Source organism: Eschrichtius robustus, chromosome 10 (assembly GCF_028021215.1).
Source record: "Eschrichtius robustus isolate mEscRob2 chromosome 10, mEscRob2.pri, whole genome shotgun sequence".
NCBI classification, from domain to species: domain Eukaryota; kingdom Metazoa; phylum Chordata; class Mammalia; order Artiodactyla; family Eschrichtiidae; genus Eschrichtius; species Eschrichtius robustus.
This window is the reverse complement of record NC_090833.1, coordinates 64,626,653-64,647,563: the sequence shown is the minus strand read 5'-3', so window position 1 is coordinate 64,647,563 and position 20,911 is coordinate 64,626,653. Positions and strand designations below refer to the sequence as shown.

Below are 20,911 nucleotides of genomic sequence, written 5' to 3'. Positions count from 1 at the left end.
CACTGCTGCGTGCGGGCTTTCTCTAGTTGCGGCGAGAGGTGGCTCCTCTTGTGGAGCATGGGCTCTAGGCGCACGGGCTTCAGTAGTTGTGGCACGTGGGCTCAGTAGTTGTGGCTTGCAGGCTTTAGAGCGCAGGCTCAGTAGTTGTGGCATGTGGGCTTAGTTGCTCCATGGCATGTGGGATCTTCCTGGACCAGGAATTGAACCTGTGTACCCTGCAATGGCAGGTGGATTCTTAACCACTGCGCCACCAGGGAAGTCCCCAAAAAATACTTTTAAGTCTAGAGAAATTCAAGAATCTTTATAGGTTGAGAGGAAAAGAGTTAGTAAATGACAAGGGGGAAGTGGCAGGAGAGAGGCAATGAATAATCCATAGATAAAGTTTTAGGGCAGAGCTGAAAAAATCCAGAGCACAGGCAGAAGGAATAACCTTAAAAGTGGGGGAAGAGGGAGAATCACCAAAATCCGCGTAGTGTCCCACTTTTACCTGTCACTGCTCAGTCTCCGTGTCCCCTTTGCCCCTGGCAGTGTTTTCTGTAAGTAGGCAGAGCTACACCCACTGGTTCCCATTTCTACAGTGACAACTTGAAGAGCTGCTTTTTGATTTGGGGACAAGATATGAATGCATAAACACATTTTTCCAGGGTGGAGCAATTTTACATTTAAGGATACTTGAGTACAGTAGTTACATATGTGACTTCATTATTATGCTGGGGTTTTGGTTATTTATTTATTTGTTGAACATATGGCCAAAACCATGGAAAAGCTCATGTGACAGGAATCTCAGTGCACTCTCACAATGGCCTTGAGAGGTTAGTGACAACTATCATCCCCACAGGTATCAGCATGATGGATCTGAGATACTTCAGGATGACATACTACTGGAGGTCACAGATGGCATAAATGCAGCAGAATGTGTGCTATACATTGAGGTACGTAGTAAGTTTCCTCCATGGTTCATATAGAAACAAACCTTCTAGTTTGGAAGCCTCTTGGGGTCTCTGATAGAAATTGAAGCACATGGATTTCAAAGCAAGAAGGTGTCTGCTTACATCTTTGATTATGTCAGGACAGGCAATAGAGAGCAAAGTTATATTGGTGAAATGGGCATATGAGTTTCTTGTGCCAATCGATTTAAAGGTAGAACTACTCTGACCTCAAACCCAGAGACTTAATTTAAAAAGCAGTCATTTCCATGTATAAATTATTTCTAATATTTTGAGCTGTAACACCCAGAAATATTTATTTAGCAGTTGGACAGGTTAGGCTAGCGTCGCTGGGCTTTTCCCTGTTGTGTGCAAGGAGCCATATCTATATGTGCAATGTGACCCTTTGTGAATTCCTGTACTATATACCCCTGGCCTGTTTGAGATGATTATTTTCCCCCTTTTGACAAATGAAGGAAAATCTGCACATAACGGTTGAGTACATGCTCAAAGGCCTGATGGGAACCCTCGAGTTTCTCTGTTGGGTGACCATCCACGTCCACAAGCATAACTCACAGGATTTGCAGGTATTTATAGTTAGTGACAAAGGAAGGTGAGCAGAAGACTTATCACACTTCCTGAAGATCCACTAATTATTCTTACTGTACCAAATTCTATTTCTGTTTCAATTTTGTCAGTTCTTGGGGGTAGAACTGACACAGTGTCTTGGGGGTAGAAATGGAGAGGAGTGGCAAAGGAACCCCATAGCATGAGATGAAGCTGAAGACATCCTAGGAGAAGCTCTGGGAAGCCATTGAAGGTTCCCACAGTGTGATGACTTGATGAAAGCCACGTTTTAAAAAGATCACGTTGGCTGAAGCGTGGGGGAAGGGAATGTAGGGGTGAGGGTATTCACAGGCCCTGCTTGATAAATAAATGTGCAGCACACACCGAGTTGTGGTCGCGAACTCAGAGGAGGACTGTCCTTCATTCCTGTTTAGAAGACATACTTTTTCAAATTTCTACAAAATCTTTTAAAATTTGGACAGCCAGTGTGATCCAATGTTGCTTTTTTCCCCTTTCTACTTGGAAATTTATTTTCATGACAGTGAGAGAAAAATGTTTTATCAAGTTGAAAACTGGCATTGATTTAATGGTTATGGGGTTTCAGATTTAACTCAAAATGTTTGAAATGCAGCTGCTGCTTATTATAAGTCCAAAGAAACTTCCTGGGTGGCAGGAAGTTGAGAGTAGAGGAAAGCTTTGTAATCATCAAGTAATTTGAAATATAAATAACTTTGATGTGGTAAATGTAAATGCTCAGACCACAAGGACTAGATTTCCTCTAGAATATGGGTAAATTTAGCGAAGGAGGATAGGGGCTTGGGTGAAGGATGCTTTATATCACATTTATATTTTGTCTGTCTTGAAACAAACGAGAGCTTTGAGTCCCAAACCATAACCATACTCTCCCATTCCTACCTAAAATGTCTCTCATGTGGGTCATTTCTTGCAAGTTGGTTCATATGGGGAAAGTTAAAAGATACAGATGGCTTGGCCAAATTCCATGGCTATTGTTTCACGTGTCTGGAAGATTGAAAATGCCTGTCATTCCGGTTATGAGCTATGAGTTACCAGTTGGGCAATTTGTCATTGCTCTTTTTTCTTGAAAACATGAATTTTTTTTCCTGCTTAGGTTTTCCCTGTAAATGATGAGCCACCGGTCCTAAAGGCAGACCTCATTCCCATGATGCATTGCTCAGAGGGCAAAGAGGTGGTCATTACCTCTGAATACATTTTTGCTACTGATGTGGACAGTGATGATATGAAACTGATGTTCATGATTGTTCGAGAACCTCAGCATGGGACAGTGAGGAAAGCTGGGGTCACAGTGCATCAGTTTTCTCAGGGAGATGTTATGGCAGGGGCTGTGACGTACAAACACACAGGTAAGTGACAGTGTTGTGACTAGTCTGAGAGTGGGGATGCAGCAACATGACAGAGTCTTAGCCCACTCCTTGCCGTGGGCTCTGACAATCTAACAGTCTTAATGCTTGCTTCCATTAAAAGAGTGGCAGCCCATCTCCCATTTTCAAGTATGATCACCATATTCAGAAGTATTTCTTGATCTCAGTAATATAATGAATTTCACAGAGTTGAGAAAGAGCAAGTGTTATTGCTGCTCTGTTCCTGATGCTTCCACAGAGACCTTCAATTCACCCTGGCTTGTCCTCATTCCTATTTTGGTCAATATGAAGAAGACTATTTGACCATCTCAGCTTCTGGCTCCCTAAATCATAACAGAAATGCCTGAAGTATGCTCCCTAAGATAATTATCTTATTAATTGTAAAAGTTTCCTGATTATCAGCTAGCTCCTAAGAAGTAACCGGTCTGCCATTTGAGTTCTTGAAAAGCAAAGATCGTGTCTTACACTTTTGTGTAACTTGTCCACAGCACATGACAGTGGTGGACATAGATGAGAGATACAGTAAATGCTAGTTTATTAGCACTGTAGTTACATTTCTGGCATTGCATTATATTGTTATCCGGATGGCATTTGTTCCTTAGTAAAACGTTCATGTAAAGAAGATGTTAATTCAACATGTGATGTCTGCGAGGCACAGTAGTAGACACTGTGGCTTTACAAAGGCGTATAACCCAAACCCTAATATGAAGGACTTTTGATTTAAAGGAGTAAGACAAACACATTCCCATGTAAAGATGACAGCGTGACACATCTGCCCATCATCACATCACCACCCCTCCTACATCTGATTTCTGGGTTGGGGGCACTGTCCTCAGTAATAATACCATCTACTTCCTCTACCTAAGTTTTATCACACTCCATTACAATTTCACGTTTACTCATCCATATGCCTCTCTAACCTGGAAATTCCATGGGGGAAGTATGATCGGGTGTGGGAGGCCAGGTGAGTGATACAGGAAATAAGAGGTATCAGAATTCAAATCATTTTCTTATTTGAAGAGACAGAGAGAGAGAGAATACAAGCAGGGAGGTGGGAGGGAATTCAAGAGGGGGATTGAGATAGCTAAGGATTCATTTGGACATGGGAGAAAACATTTTGAAATAATATTTTTATGTGTACTTTAAAAAACAGTGATTCATTGGGATACCAGTTCCTAATCACTCCACTAAACATCTTTTTTCTTTAAATGGTATCTCCTTATCTTCTGCTCTATGTTAAGTCTTCGGAAAGCTTTCACTGGCTCTTTTCTTGTCCTGAGGAGCTTAGCCCACTTGTTCGATGTCTCTCAATGTCTCTCAAGAGTTCACAGCTAGGTGCTTCTTTTTAATTTCCCCAATAGTTCTCAGACTAGCAGAAAAGTGATCCAAAGACCAGTGATTGTTGATTTTTACATAATTTTAACATCTTTGGCAGGCTCACACAGCATAGATAAATTAGTGGTCAGATGAATCTGTCTTCTCTTCCTGCGCTTTGTTTCAGGCGTTAAGCAACAGGTGTACATATGTATAACTCTCTTCTAGTGTGGTGGCCATAGAAGAGAGCGTTACACATTTTTTTCATAAGACCTAGTGGGACACTGGGGCAAATTGTTTCAGATAGACTTTTTTGTTATGTTAATAAATTAACAGAGGGGCAGAGTCAAGATGGCATACTAGGAGGACGCTGAATTCGCGTCTCCTCACAACTAGGGCACCTACTAGGCACCAGTGGGACCACGGACACCTAAGGGGGTGGGAGGAACCCCCAGCGACTGGGTAGGACGCGGGGTATGGGGGAAGTGAAGGGGGAGAAGAAGTGGAGGCGGGACGGGACTGGCGCCCCTGCTGAGGGGCGGCTGGGGGAGGGGAAGGGATCCCACGCCTGAAGGGGGAAATTGGAGAACCATTGGGAGGGCAGAGGATCAAAAGGGAGCGTGGCCAGGTTTCCCCTGCCCACTTGGGCCCCTGGGAACCTGCTGAGATCCCAGGCCTGATCCTCTGCCCACCTGAGGCCCCCTCCAGCTGCGCAGGTCCTGAGGGAGTGGGAGGGAGGGAAGGGGGAGCAAAAGTGGGACCAGCGCCCCTGAGGGGCAGCTGGGAGAGGGGAGGAGTTCCTACACCCAGCAGGACCCACCCACAGTTAGGGGTCCAGCGGCAACGGGGGAGACCCTGGGGGAGATGGTGGGGGAGGGGAGTGGAGGAACGGAAGGGAATGGAGCCAGTGCTTTCCCTGTCCACTTAGGCACCGGGGAGCCTATTGGGCTCCTGGGCCTAATCCTCTGCCCTTGGAGCCTCCCTCCTGCTGCTCAGAGCCCAAGCCCCACCCCTACACCCCCACCCAGGGCCCCACCTCTACACTCGGAGACCCCCTCCAATGTGCTGGGCCTAAACTCCACCCACACACCCTGACCCAGGGCCGTACCTCCAAAGTCCAGAACTCCACACTCCAGAGGCCCTCCTTTTCACATTCTGCCTCTCCCATTTCTAGCAGGTCCTAAGCAGAGGCCCTGCCCCATGCTTGAATGTCTCCCTGCCTAGGCCCTGCCCCTAGGGCCTTTTTTGGCTACGTGGGTCCTGAGCCTAGGCCCTGCCCCACACTCAAACTTCACCCACCCACCCGCCTAGGTCCCACCCCATCCTAAACCACTCCCCTGCCTGAGTTCCACCTCCACCTAAACTCCACCCCCATAGCCAAGGCTTTTTTTCTCTTTTAGATTGGGGTTCTGTTTTACGATGTTGATTCATTGTTGTTGATTCTTTTATATTTTCATTTTTCCTAATAAATCTTTTATTATTCTAATTTTATTCTATTCTTTATATTTTGTTATTGTTCTCATCTTTTGGCTTGTTCCCCCCCCCCCCCACCTTTTTTTCTTTTTTCTGTTGTGGTTTTATTTTACCTTGTTGCAGGTGTTTCGATTATAGTTTTTTTTCCTAATATATTTTTTATCATTCTAATTTTATTTTGTTTTTTATTTTTTGATATTGTACTGCTCCTTTTTTTTTTTTTTTTTTTTTTTTTACCGTGCCATGAAGCTTGTGAGATATTGGTTCCCAGGCCGGAGGTTGGGCCCGAGCTCCTGTGGTGGGAGCTCCGAGTACAAACCACTGGACTAACAGAGAACCTTACACCCCAGGGAATATCAATCTGAGTGAGGCCTCCCGGAGGACCTCATCTCAGCACCAAGATCAAGCTCTATCTACCTGCCTGCAAACTCCACTGCTGGACGTCTCAGGCCAAACAACCAGTAAGAGAGGAATAGAGCACCACCCATCAAAAAAAAAAAAGACAAAGAAAGAGACTACATAATGATCAAGGGATCAATCCAAGAAGAAGAAATAACAATTGTAAATATTTATGCACCCAACATAGGAACACCTCAGTACATAGGGCAAATGCTAACAGCCGTAGAAGGGGAAATTGACAATAACACAATGATAGTAGGGGACTTTAACCCCCCACTTTCACCAATGGACAGATCATCCAAAATGAAAATAAATAAGGAAACACAAGCTTTAAATGACACATTAAACAAGATGGACTTAATTGATATTTATAGGACATTCCATCCCAAAACAACAGAATACACTTTCTTCTCAAGTGCTCATGGAATGTTCTCCAGGATAGACCATATCTTGGGTCACAAATTAAGCCTTGGAAAATTTAAGAAAATTGAAATCCTATCAAGTATCTTTTCTGCCCACAATGCTCTGAGACTAGATATCAATTACAGGAAAAAATCTGTAAATAATACAAATGCGTGGAGGCTAAACAATACACTACTAAGTAACCAAGAGACCACTGAAGAATTCAAAGAGGAAATCAAAAAATACCTAGAAACAAATGACAATGAAAACACGAAGAACCAAAACCTATGGGATACAGCAAAAGCAGTTCTAAGAGGGAAGTTTATAGCAAAAAAATCCTACCTCAAGGAACAAGAAACATCTCAAATAAACAACCTAACCTTACACCTAAAGCAAACAGAGGAAGAAGAACAAAAAAATCCCCAAAGTTAGCACAAAGAAAGAAATCATAAAGATCAAATCAGAAATAAATGAAAAGGAAATGAAGGAAACAATATCAAACATCAATAAAACTAAAAGCTGGTTCTTTGAGAAGATAAACAAAATTGATAAACCTCTAGCTAGACTCATCAAGAAAAGAAGGGAGAAGACTCAAATCAATAGAATTAGAAATGAAAAAGGAGAAGTGACAACTGACACTGCAGAAATACAAAGAATCATGAGGGATTACTACAGGCAACTCTATGCCAATAAAATGGACAACCTGGAAGAAATGGACAAATTCTTAGAAAAGCACAACCTTCTGAGACTGAATCAGGAAGAAATAGAAAATATAAACAGACCAGTCACAAGCACTGAATTTGAAACTGATTAAATCTTCCAAAAAACAAAAGCCCAGGGCCAGGTGGCTTCACAGGTGAATTCTATCAAACATTTAGAGAAGAGCTGACACCTATCCCTCTCAAACTCTTCTAAAATATAGCAGAGGGAGGAACACTCCTAAACTCATTCTACGAGGCCAACATCACCCTGATACCAAAACCAGACAAAGATGTCACAAAAAAAGAAAACTACAGACCAATATCTCTGATGAACATAGATGCAAAAATCTGTAACAGAATGCTAGCAAACAGAATCCAACAGCACATTAAAAAGATCGTACACCATGATCAAATGGGGTTTGTCCCAGGAATGCAAGGATTCTTCATTATACACAAATCAATCAATGTGATACACCATATTAACAAACTGAAGAATAAAAACCATATGATCATCTCAATAAATACAGAAAAAGCTTTTGACAAAATTCAACACCCATTTATGATAAAAACTCTCCAGAAAGTAGTCATAGAGGAAACCTACCTCAACATAATAAAGGCCATATATGACAAACCCACAGCCAACATCGTTCTCAATGGTGAAAAACTGAAACGATTTCCACTCAGATCAGGAACAAGACAAGGTTGCCCACTCTCACCACTGTTATTCAACATAGTTTTGGAAGTTTTAGTCACAGCAGTCAGAGAAGAAAAAGAAATAAAAGGAATCCAAATCAGAAAGGAAGAAGTAAAACTGTCACTGTTTACAGATGACATGATACTATACACAGAGAATCCTAAAGATGCTACTAGAAAACTACTAGAGCTAATCAATGAATTTGGTAAAGTAGCAGGATACAAAATTAATGCACAGAAATCTCTTGCCTTCCTATACACTAATGATGAAAAATCTGAAAGAGAAACTAAGGACACTCCCATTGACCATTACAACAAAAAGAATAAAATACATAGGAATAAACCTACCTAAGGAGACAAAAGACCTGTATGCAGAAAACTGTCAGACACTGATGAAAGAAATTAAAGATGATACAAACAGATGGAGAGATATACCATGTTCTTGGATTGGAAGAATCAACATTGTGAAAATGACTGTACTACCCAAAGCAATCTACAGGATCACTGCAATCCCTTTCAAACTACCAATGACATTTTTCACAGAACTAGAACAAAAAAATTCACAATTTGTATGGAAACACAAAAGACCCCGAATAGCCAAAGCAATCTTGAGAAAGAAAAACGGAGCTGGAGGAAACAGGCTCCCTGACTTCAGACTGTACTACTGCAAAGCTACAGTAATCAGGACAGTATGGTACTGGCACAAAAACAGAAACATAGATCAATGGAACAGGATAGAAAGCCCAGAGATAAACCCACGCACATATGGTCACCTTATCTATGACAAAGGAGACAAGGATATACAGTGGAGAAAAGCCAGCCTCTTCAATAAGTGGTGCTGGGAAAACTGGACAGCTACATGGAAAAGAATGAAATTAGAACACTCCCTAACACCATACACAAAAATAAACTCACAATGGATTAAAGACCTAAATGTAAGGCCAGACACTATCAAACTCTTAGAGGAAAACATAGGCAGAACACTCTATGACATAAATCACAGCAAGATCCTGTTTTACCCACCTCCTAGAGAAATGGAAATAAAAACAAAAATAAACAAATGGGACCTAATGAAACTTAAAAGCTTTTGCACAGCAAAGGAAATCATAAAAAAGACGAAAAAAAAAAAAAAAGACGAAAAGACAACCCTCAGAATGAGAGAAAATATTTGCAAATGAAGCAACTGACAAAGGATTAATCTCCAAAATATACAAGCAGCTCACGCAGCTCAATATCAAAAAAACAACCCAATCCAAAAATGGGCAGAAGACCTAAATAGACATTTCTCCAAAGAAGATATACAGATGGCCAACAAACACATGAAAGAATGCTCAACATCATTAATCATTAGAGAAATGCAAATCAAAACTACAATGAGGTATCATCTCACACTGGTCAGAATGGCCATCATCAAAAAATCTACAAACAACAAATGCTGGAGAGGGTGTGGAGAAAAGGGACCCCTCTTGCACTGTTGGTGGGAATGTAAATTGATACAGCCACAATGGAGAACAGTATGGAGGTTCCTTAAAAAACTAAAAATAGAACTACCATACGACCCAGCAATCCCACTACTGGGCATATACCCTGAGAAAACCATAATTCAAAAAGAGTCATGTACCAAAAGGTTCATTGCAGCTCTATTTACAATAGCCAGGACATGGAAGCAACCTAAGTGTCCATCATCAGATGAATGGATAAAGAAGAAGTGGCACATATATACAGTGGAGTACTACTCCACCATAAAAAGAAACGAAATTGAGTTATTTGTAGTGAGGTGGATGGACCTAGAGTCTGTCATACAGAGTCAGAAAGAGAAAAACAAATACCTTATGGTAACACATATATATGGAATCTAAGAAAAAAAAATGTCATGAAGAACCTAGGGGTAAGACGGGAATAAAGACACAGACCTACTAGCGAATGGACTTGAGGATATGGGGAGGGGGAAGGGTAAGCTGTGACAAAGTGAGAGAGTGGCATGGACATATATACACTACCAAACGTAAAATAGATAGCTAGTGGGAAGCAGCCGCATAGCACAGGGAGATCAGCTCGGTGGTTTGTGACCACCTAGAGGGGTGGGATAGGGAGGGTGGGAGGGAGGGAGACGCAAGAGAGAAGAGATATGGGAACATATGTATATGTATAACTGATTCACTGTTATAAAGCAGAAACTAACACACCATTGTAAAGCAATTATACTCCAATAAATTTTTTTTAACAAAAAAAAAAAAGAAAGAAAATGTGGCACATATATACAATGGAATATTACTCAGCCATTAAAAGAAATGAAATTGAGTTATTTGTGGTGAAGTGAATGGACCTAGAGTCTGTCATACAGAGTGAAGTAAGTCAGAAAGAAAAAAACAAATACCATATGCTAACACATGTATATGGAATCTAAAAAAAAAAAAAGGTTCGGATGAACCTAGGGCAGGACAGGAATAAAGATGTAGACGTAGAGAATGGACTTGAGGACATGGGGAGGGGGAAGGGTAAGCTGGGACGAAGTGAGAGAGTAGCACTGACATATACACACTACATAGATAGCTAGTGAGAAACAGCTGCATGGCAAAGGGAGATCAGCTCAGTGCTTTGCGGTCACCTGGAGGGGTGGGATAAGGAGGTTGGGAGGGAGATGGAAGAGGAAGGGGATATATGTATGCATATAGCTGATTCACTGTGTTGTACAGCAGAAACTGACACAACATTATAAAGCAATTATACTCCAATAAAGATGTTAAAATAAATAAATTAATTAACAGAAATACTGTATTCAAAAAGGTGTTTTGTTATTTGAATGTTATGTTTTCTTGTAATGTTCTCTCAGTTACTCAGTTGGTAGTAATTTAGTGCTCTTCTAGGATGAGTAAAGAGAACTTCAGTACTGTAGGATCTAAAGTTTCAGTGGCCCCACTCTTGCCTCCATACATTGGTTATAAAGATCACCAGAGAACAATTGTGTCACCATTATTTTACTTCACTGATTGATTTATTTTATCTTATTTCTACGATTATGAAAACAGTACACGCTCATTGCAGAGAACATGAAAATATATAATGAAGTTTTGAAAAAATTACCTTATTTACCTTCCAAAGAGAATCACTGTTAACATTTCAGTGTTACAGTATTTTCTTTTTTATAATCATAATTTTTAACATAGTTGCAATCATGTTATATGTGCAGTTTTGTAGAGTCCTTTTTTTCATGTAGATAATCACCTAAAAATGTTATTAAAATATTTAGTAAATATTATAAAGTTATTGTAAACATGTTTTACTAATTGAATAATATTTTATGACATAAAATTACATTATTAATTTGCTATTCTCCAAACATTATATACGAGGTCATTCAAAAATTTTCTTTCAAATAGCGGTACAGTTAACTATTTTAAGTATAAATTATATCTTTAGACTGTATTTCATTTCAAGGTAAAGAATTCTTCCACCAATGTTGTAGCCTTTTTTGTGGTTTAATGCTCGGCCAACTTTTCCAGCTGTTTCTGTAAATGTATCCTATGCTTCCATTATATTGAAATTACACTTATTGAATGTACTATGTTTGCTTTTTTGATTAAGCTGTTTTCATTTCCTAGATTTTTCTACTTCTCTTCCAGCTCCCTCTCCCTACACGTCCTCTCTCCTCATCTCCCAATTCTCTGCCTTATCTGCCTTATAAACTACTCATCCTTTAATGCTCAGTACAAAGCCAGCAAGGCCATCTGGAAAGACTTCTCTGACTTTCTCTGGTTTGTGTGCCTTGCCCCCTATGCCATCATCAGCCAATATTCTCATCCTCCTTCACCCTCAGCACCTGGTACATAATCAGGCTGAGATAGATGATTTTTCCATTTAATAGGTAAAAAATGGCTTAATAGTAGCAATTTCTTATGGTTCCTCTTAATACATACACATATCTGTGATATTCTAACTGAACTGCATTTCTTTCTCTACCATTAGACTGTGTCAGCTCCTGACACATAGTAGGTCTTTGGACATTTGACATTCTTTTGAAATGTCTTTTGACGTTTTCAACCCGTCTGCCTTTTTCTCTGCTGGGCCACCCAGAACACTAATTTTCATATAACAGGCATTAAGTATATATTTATCAAGTGAATGATGAATAAACAAACTTTATGCCAATTTGTTTTTTATAATTATGAATAGATGAGAGGTGTCTATTTTTTTTAATTTTCCTGAAGTTGAAGCTGATTGTTTAATTTTAGTTCTCTCAACTTCACTGTTTTTTAAAAATAAGTCCAGTTATCTCATCCTTTAATCATTTGGTTGCTTAATAATATCATCTCGAGCTTTTCCTTGTCATTTTTTTTAAACAGGTAGAATAATGCCAAATACAATGCTCTGTAGATTTGACCAATGTGTCTTGTGAAAAGAGATGACATCCTTGATCTTTTGTGTCCTAGACTCATCAAAACTCCAAACATAATTGCTTCCCTCTTGGCACTTTCAGAGTGATGCATGAGAATTATCAAAAGCATATCTGCAGAACTTTTCTGTCCCCTGGACAGCAAGCATTCCCACCTCTGTGCTGTTACTTAGTAATCCAAGAGCAGATTGTCCTGTTTACTGGTAAACTATCTAGTCCTGACATTTTCTTCCTTCTTCCTCTCATTGCCTAAGTTGGGGCCATTTTGAATCCCATAGATGTAAGCTCTAAAGAGTAAACAGGAAATGAAAATAAATGCCACTTCTTTTCCAGGTGCCGTTGCTATTTTGCTAACATCTTGGCTATTATGTAATGAGGAAAATACTGAAACAAATCACAAAAATGTGGATTATATTTGTATTTCACCTATTCTGCTTCTTCTGTAGTGAATGGTTGTTCATTTAAGGTGGTTAATGCAAATGGGAAGACAGTTACCAGAGGGAAAAGGGTGTCTTCTCTTCTCCCTGAGGTTGGTCCTAACACTAATAATTATGAGAGAAGAGTAAAGCCATCACAAGTCAAGCTTCGTGTCTATCCCTTGTTCATTTATGAACTGTCAGACACTTGTTAGCCCTGTTTTGCCCCTCCATATGGTGATAGATGGCTGGCAGGGATTTCACCAGAGGCAACAGATGGGCAAGCATTTTTGCATTATTTTCATGACTCTATTTAATTTCATAGATAAAATTGAGTTTTACCTTTTAACCATATAAGTTCTTTTCCTTGCCATTTTATGCTTGTAGAGGGAGTGTGAGTAGGTTTCATCTTGGTATTCTATGTTTTCAAAAGTCAGTTTTAAACTCTAGTTGTGTCTTCCAGGTGGTGAGATTGGCCTGGTGCCTTGTTTTGACACCATTACGTTGGTAGTTTCGGACACAGAAGCTGGCCCTTTTGTGAATGGACCTCATCCATCTGTTCCTCTTCGTGAGTCCTTTCCAGTGTATGATCTCAACATCACAGTGTATCCGGTGGACAACCAATCACCTTCAATTGCAATAGGTGACAATTTTTTCTTTTAAAGTTCTATTATTTCACCTAGTTTCACACCCGTGGTCCAGTGAAATGATGCACTTTACATATAGTCAAAATCGAAAACCACAATACAGAATTGCCTCCAATAATTGCCTCAATACAAATTTGTGGAAACCCCCAGATCTATAAAAGATTACAGGGCAAAAGAATGTACTTGTTTAAAAATTTAGATAAATCTGAGGGACCTTCAAGATGGTGGAGGAGTAAGACGTGGAGATCACCTTCCTCCCCACAAATACTTCAGAAATACATCTACATGTGGAACAACTCCTACAGAACACCTACTGAATGCTGGCAGAAGAACTCAGACTTCCCAAAAGATGCCCTCAGGTGACCTACATGCAGAGGCGGGGCCAAATCCAAAGGTGAACTACAGGAGCTGTGCGAACAAAGAAGAGAAAGGGAAATTTCTCCATGCAGCCTCAGGAGCAGCGGATTAAATCTCCATAATCAACTTGATGTACCCTGCATCTGTGGAATACCTGAATACATAACGAATCAACCCAAAATTGAGGCCGTGGACGTTGGGAGCAACTGTAGACTTGGGGTTTGCTTTCTGCATCTAATTTGTTCCTGGTTTTATGTTTATCTTAGTTTAGTATTTAGAGCTTATTATCATTGGTAGATTTGTTTATTGATTTGGTTGCTCTCTCCCTTTTTTATATATATATATATTTTTTTTCCTTTTTCTCTTTTTGTGAGTGTGTATGTGTATGCTTCTTTCTGTCATTTTGTCTCTATAGCTTTTGTCTCTATAGCTTTGCTTTTACCATTTGTCCTAGGTTCTGTCTGTCCGTATTTTTTTGCATAGTTTTTAGCACTTGTTATCATTGGTGGATTTATTTTTAGATTTGGGTGCTCTCTTCTTTCTTTCTTTTTATTACTTTTTTATTTTTTAATAATATTTTTAAATTTTATTATTTCCTTTCTTTCTTTCTTTCTTTCTTTTTTTTTTTTTTTTTGTCCCTTTTCTTCTGAGCCGTGTGGCTGACAGGGTCTTGGTGCTCCGGCCAGGTGTCAGGCCTGAGCCTCTGAGGTGGGAGAGCTGAGTTCAGGACATTGGTCCACCAGAGACCTCCTGGCTCCATGTACTATCAAATGGTGAAAGCTCTCCCAGACATCTCCATCTCAACGCTAAGACCCAGTTCCACTCAACAACCAGCAAGCTACATTGCTGGACACACCATGCCAAACAAGTACCAAGACAGGAACACAACCCCACCCATTAGCAGAGGGGCTGCCTAAAATCATAATAAGGTCACAGACACCTAAAAACACACCACCGGATGCGGTCCTGCCCACCAGAAAGACAAGATTCACTATCATCTACCAGAACACAGGCACCAGTCCTCTCCAGCAGGAAGCCTACACAACCCACTGAACCAACCTTAGCCACAGGGGACAGACACCAAAAGCAACGGGAATAGCGAACCTGCAGCCTGTGAAAAGGAGACCCCAAACAAAGTAAGTAAAAAGAGGAGACAGAGAACACACAGCAGATGAAGGAGCAAGGTAAAAACCCACGAGACCAAACAAATGAAGAGGAAATAGGCAATCTACATGAAAAAGAATTCAGAATAATGATAGTAAAGATGATCCAAAATCTTGGAAATAGAATGGAGAAAATACAAGAAAAGTTTCACAAGGACCTAGAAGAACTAAAGAGCAAACAAACAATGATGAACAACACAATAAATGAAAGTAAAAATTCTCTGGAAGGAATCAACAGCAGAATAACTGAGGCAGAAGAACAGATACGTGACCTGGAAGATAAAATAGTGGAAATAACTACCGCAGAGCAGAATAAGAAAAAAGAATGAAAAGAATTGAGGACAGTCTCAGAGACCTCTGGGACAACATTAAATGCACAAACATTTGAATTATAGGGGTCCCAGAAGAAGAAGAGAAAAAGAAAGGGACTGAGAAAATATTTGAAGAGATTATAGTTGAAAACTTCCCTAATATGGGAAAGGAAATAGTCAATCAAGTCCAGGAAGCTCAGAGAGTCCCATACAGGATAAATCCAAGGAGAAACATGTCAAGAGACATATTAATCAAACTATCAAAAATTAAATACAAAGAAAAAAATATTAAAAGCAACAAGGGAAAAGCAACAAATAACATACAATGGAATCCCCATAAGGTTAACAGCTGATCTTTCAGCAGAAACTCTGCAAGCCAGAAGGGAGTGACAGGACATATTTAAAGTGATGAAAGGGAAAAACCTACAACCAAGATTACTCTACCCAGCAAGGATCTCATTCAGATTTGACGGAGAAATTAAAACCTTTACAGACAAGCAAAAGCGAAGAGAATTCAGCACCACCAAACCAGCTTTACAACAAATGCTAAAGGAACTTCTCTAGGGAGGAAGCACAAGAGAAGGAAAAGACCTACTATAACAAACCCAGAACAATTAAGAAAATGGTAATAGGAACATACATATCGATAATTACCTTAAATGTAAATGGATTAAATGCTCCAACCGAAAAACATAGACTGCCTGAATGGATACAAAAACAAGACCCATATAAATGCTGTCTACAAGAGACCCACTTCAGACCTAGGGACACATACAGACTGAAAGTGAGGGGATGGAAAAAGTTATTCTATGCAAATGGAAATCAAAAGAAAGCTGGAGTAGCAATTCTAATGTCAGACAAAATAGACTTTAAAATAAAGACTATTACAAGAGACAAAGAAGGTCACTACATAATGATCAAGGGATCAATCCAAGAAGAAGGTTATATGGAATCTAAAAAAAAAAAAAAAAAAAAGGTTCTGAAGAACCTAGGGGCAGAACAGCAATAAAGATGCAGACATAGAGAATGGACTTGAGGACACGGGGAGGGGGAAGGGTAAGCTGGGACGAAGTGAGAGAGTGGCATGGACATATATACACTACCAAATGTAAAATAGATAGCTAGTGGGAAGCAGCTGCATACACAGGGAGATCAGCTCAGTGCTTTGTGACCACCTAGAGAGTTGCGATAGGGATAGTGGGAGGGAGACACAAGAGGGAGGAGATATGGGGATATATGTATATGTATAGCGGATTCACTTTGTTATACCACAGAAACTAACACACCATTGTAAAGCAATTATACTCCAATAAAGATGTTAAAAAAAATTTAGATAAATCCGTGTGGAGAGAGAATGCAAGTGTGTGTGTGTGTGTGTGTGTGTGTGTGTGTGTGTGTGTGTCTGTGTGTGTGGGCATGCTTGGGAATGAAGACAACATTGTAGTCCTCAGATAGTCTGGTTTTATTTCACGTGGGAAAATATCATTTGCCTGCTAGAGAGCCAGTAAATCATTTTATCCATAATAATTTCTATTAGAATTGAATGAGTATATTAGCGAGACCATTTATATATACTTAACCTTATTTGCTTTTTAGAAAGTCATCTCTTCATAGGCATTGTGTATATGTTCTGTGTCTCAAAAAAAAGCAAACATATGTATGAATGTTATTGTAATTTGCAAAGTATCTCCTAAGCAATGTTCTGGGGAGGAAGCATTATCCCTGCAGAATAATTAAGCACCAAGGCATGAAAAAATGTTCGTTATGAGCAATTCATAATAGTTCTCAGGCAATTAACGCTCTGACAAACAGAGGTAACAACTGATCTTGAAGAGTACATAAACCACATTTAGTGACTTATCATTAAAACAGTTTGGCAATTCTTAGTTTCATTTGTCACTTTTATAGACACAAGGGAAATCAGAGTTCCTTGAGAGTGACTAAAGGGCTGTACTGAAGCATTTAGTATTTCTGCTCTCTTTCCATTATTGTCTGGCATGCTTATACAAGAAAAAATATAATTCCGTTAAGTCAAATTAAATTCCCCCCATTACCCCTGAATATATTCACTGTTAGGAGAATTATGCCCAAGGAAATGAACATCTCCCATGGAAGTATATTTGCATGTAGGAGGCTTCTGTGAATTGGAATTTCAATCACTCCCTTTTGTTCTCACTATTCTGATTAGAGGATTTCATGCTAAGTCATAATTGTGTTATTATTTGTATGCAGGTGCCATGTTCTTTGTAGATGAGGGTTTCTCAGCAGCCCTTACTATTAACCATTTGTCTGCCACTGACCCCGACACTGCAGCAGATGACTTGGAATTTGTTTTGGTTTCTCCTCCCCAGTTCGGCTACCTTGAAAACACACTACCTTCTGCAGGTTTTGAAAAAAGCAATATGGGCATCAGCATAGGTAAGTCATGGCTTTGTGTCCAGCAATAATTAGCCTATGTTTGTGACTGATTGGTTAGATCATGTTTAATAACTGGGTTAGGACTTCAGAAATGTTCAAAGTACTGTATACACTGAAGGAATTATTATTATTACCGATACTTTTGAATATTATTGTTTTTCATTCTAATTTTTCATTTAAAATTTCCCCATGTATGGGAGTTTACTTCAAAATAAATGGAAATTTCACTTATGAAAAATATAAGAATAAATATTGAAGAAATAATGTTTTTAAAGGCCCTCATAGCAACACAGAATACTGTGATAGAATAAATCTGGTGGAGCTCACTGGTCTCATTCTCACAGTTTTTTTTAACACTTTTAAAAGATACGGGCAGAAAAGATTCGGAAACATACCATGGAAATGTTGAAGGTAATGACATTAATTTTGAAACCAAAATGCTTCTCAGATACTGAAATATCTCTGGTATTTCAGGCAAAAAGAAAACAACCAAAACAAAAACAGACACCAAACACGCATTTGTCCAAAGGCAACACTTTAGAGTTATTCTCTAAGCACCTTTTGGGGTACATCTATCTTAAATATGAGAGACTCTGGGTTTAAGATTAATTGCATTAATAGAGTGACTGAATGGATAGAAAAAAAAAAGCCCCAACTACATACTGGCTACAAGAAACTCACTTCAGCTTCAAGGACATACATAGGCTTAAAATGAAGGGAAGGAAAAAGATATTCCATGCAAATGGAAACCAAAAGAGAGCAAGGGTAGATATACTTATAATAGACAAAAGAGACTTTAAGTCAAAACTGTAACAAGAGACAAAGAAGGTCATTATATAATGATAAAGTCTTAATTCATCAAGAGGATATAATAGCTGTAAATGTATATGCACACAACATTGGAGCACCTAAATATATTAAGCAAATACTAATAGATTTGAAGAGGATAATACACAACAATACAATAATAGTAAGGACCTCAGTACCCCAATTTCAACAATGGATAGATCATCCAGATGGAAAATCAATAAGGAAACATTAGACTTGAACTATACGTTAGACCAAATGAACTTAACAGACACATATGTACATTCCATCCAACAAAAGCAGAATAAACATTCTTCTCAAGTGCACATGAAACATTCTCCAGGATAGATCATGTGATGAGTCAAGAAACAAGTCTTAGCAATTTAAAAAGATTGAAATTGTACCAAGTATCTTTTTTGACCGCAATGGTATGAAATTAAAATCAATAACAGGAGGTAACTAGAAAATTCACAAATATGTGAAAATAAAACAACACACTTCTGAACAACCAATCGGTCAAAGATTAAATTTAAAAAAGAAATTAAAAAATCTTAAATAAAAACGGAAACACAACACACTAAAATATATGGGATGCAGCAAAAGCAGTGCTAAGAGGAAAGTTTTATAGTGATAAATGCTGCATTAAAAAAGTAAATCAACTAGAACTAGAAAAACAAAAACAAACTAAGCCCAGGTTTAGCAGAAAGAAGGTGATAACAAAGACCAGAGCAGAAACAGAGAACAGAAAAATAGAAGAGATTAATGAAACTGAGTTGATTTTTTTTAAAGATAAATGAAATTGGCAAACTTTTAGCTAGACTTAACAAGAAGAAAAGAGAACTCAAATAAAATCTGAAATGAAGGAGGAAACATTACAACTAATACAGAAATGCAGAGGATCATAAGAGACTACTCTGAACAATTATACACCAACAAATTGGACAACAAAGGAACATAAAACTTACCAAGTCTGGATCATGAAGAAATTAAAAATCTGAACAGACCAATAATCAGTAAATAGATTTAGTCAGTAATCCAAAACCTCCCAAGTAAGAAAAGCCCAAGATCAGATGGCTTCACAGGTGATTTCTACCAAACATTAAAGAAGAATTAACACTCATTTTTCTCAAACTCTTTCAAAACAAAGGAAGAGGAGGGAACGCTATGAAACTCATTTTACAAGGCTAGCATTACCCTGATACCAAAGACAGATAGAGATACTACAAGAAAAGAAAACTACAGATCAATATCTTTGATGAACATAGATGCAAAAATTCTCCACAAAACATTAACAAACTGAATTCAACGGCACATTAAAAGGATCACACACCACGATCAAGTGGGATTTATATCTGTGATGCAAGGGTAGTTCAACATATGCAAATCAATAAATGTGATACACCACATTGATAGAATGAAAGACAAAAATCCTATGATCATTTCTATAGGTGCAGAAACAAACATTTGACATATTTCTACATCCTTTTAAGATTAAAAACTCTCAACAAATTGTGTATAGAAGGAACATACCTCAACATAATAAAGTCTGTATATGAAGAACCCACAGCTGGCATCATAGTCAACAGTGAAAGGTTGAAAATTTTCCCTCTAAGATAAGGAACAAGACAGAGGTGCCCACCCTCATCATGCCTATTCAGTATAGTACTGAAAGTCATAGCCAGAGCAATTAAGCAAGAAAAAGAAATAAAGGGCATCCAAATCAGAAAGGAAGAAGTAAAATATTTCTGTTTGCTGATGATATGATATATAGAAATTCCTAAAGACTTCACCAAAAACTGTTAGAACTAATCAACAAATTCAATAAAGTTTCAGGGTGCAAGATCAACATACAAACATCAGTTGTATTCCTATACATGAACAATAAGCTATCTGAAAAAGAAATAGAGAAAACAATCTCATTTATAATAGCATCAAAAACAATAAAATATTTAGGAATAATTTTAACCAAGGAAGTGAAAGATTTATATGCCAAGAACCATAAGACATAGAATTGATGTCTTGATGAAAGACACTGAAGAAGACACAAATGGAAAGACATCCCATGTTCATGGATTGAAAGAGTTAATATTGTTAAAATGTCCATACTGCCCAAAGCTATCTATAGATTCAGTGCAATCCCTATCAAAATCCCAATGGGATTTTTTACAGAAATAGAACAAACAATCCTAAAATTTGTATGGAACCACAAAAGACCTCAGATAGTCAAAGCCATCTTGAGAAAGAAGAACAAAGCTGGAGGCATCACACCTCCTGATTTCAAGCTATTATTACAAAGCTATCATAATCAAAGCAGTATGGTATTAGCATAAAAACAAACACATAGATCAATAGAACAGAATAGAGAGCCCAGAAATAAACCAGTGCATATATGGTCAATTAATTTTGAATGAAGGAGCCAAGAATATACAATGGGCAAAGCACAGTCTCTTCGAGAAGTGGTGTCAGGAAAAATGGACAGCCACAAGCAAAAGAATAAAACTGGACTACTATCTTACAACACAAC

The 20,911-nt window shown here is 38.6% G+C and overlaps 1 protein-coding gene across 1 annotated transcript in view; it reads left to right on the top strand.

Moving 5' to 3' along the window:
* Positions 1-20,911, top strand: part of LOC137770950 (FRAS1-related extracellular matrix protein 1-like) — a 105,050-nt gene that overhangs the window by 61,397 nt on the left and 22,742 nt on the right. The window contains exons 14-17 of the mRNA XM_068553990.1: positions 839-932; positions 2,623-2,875; positions 13,148-13,327; positions 17,395-17,580. Coding sequence (XP_068410091.1) covers positions 839-932; positions 2,623-2,875; positions 13,148-13,327; positions 17,395-17,580 — 713 coding nt within the window. The remainder of the gene's footprint in view (positions 1-838; positions 933-2,622; positions 2,876-13,147; positions 13,328-17,394; positions 17,581-20,911) is intronic.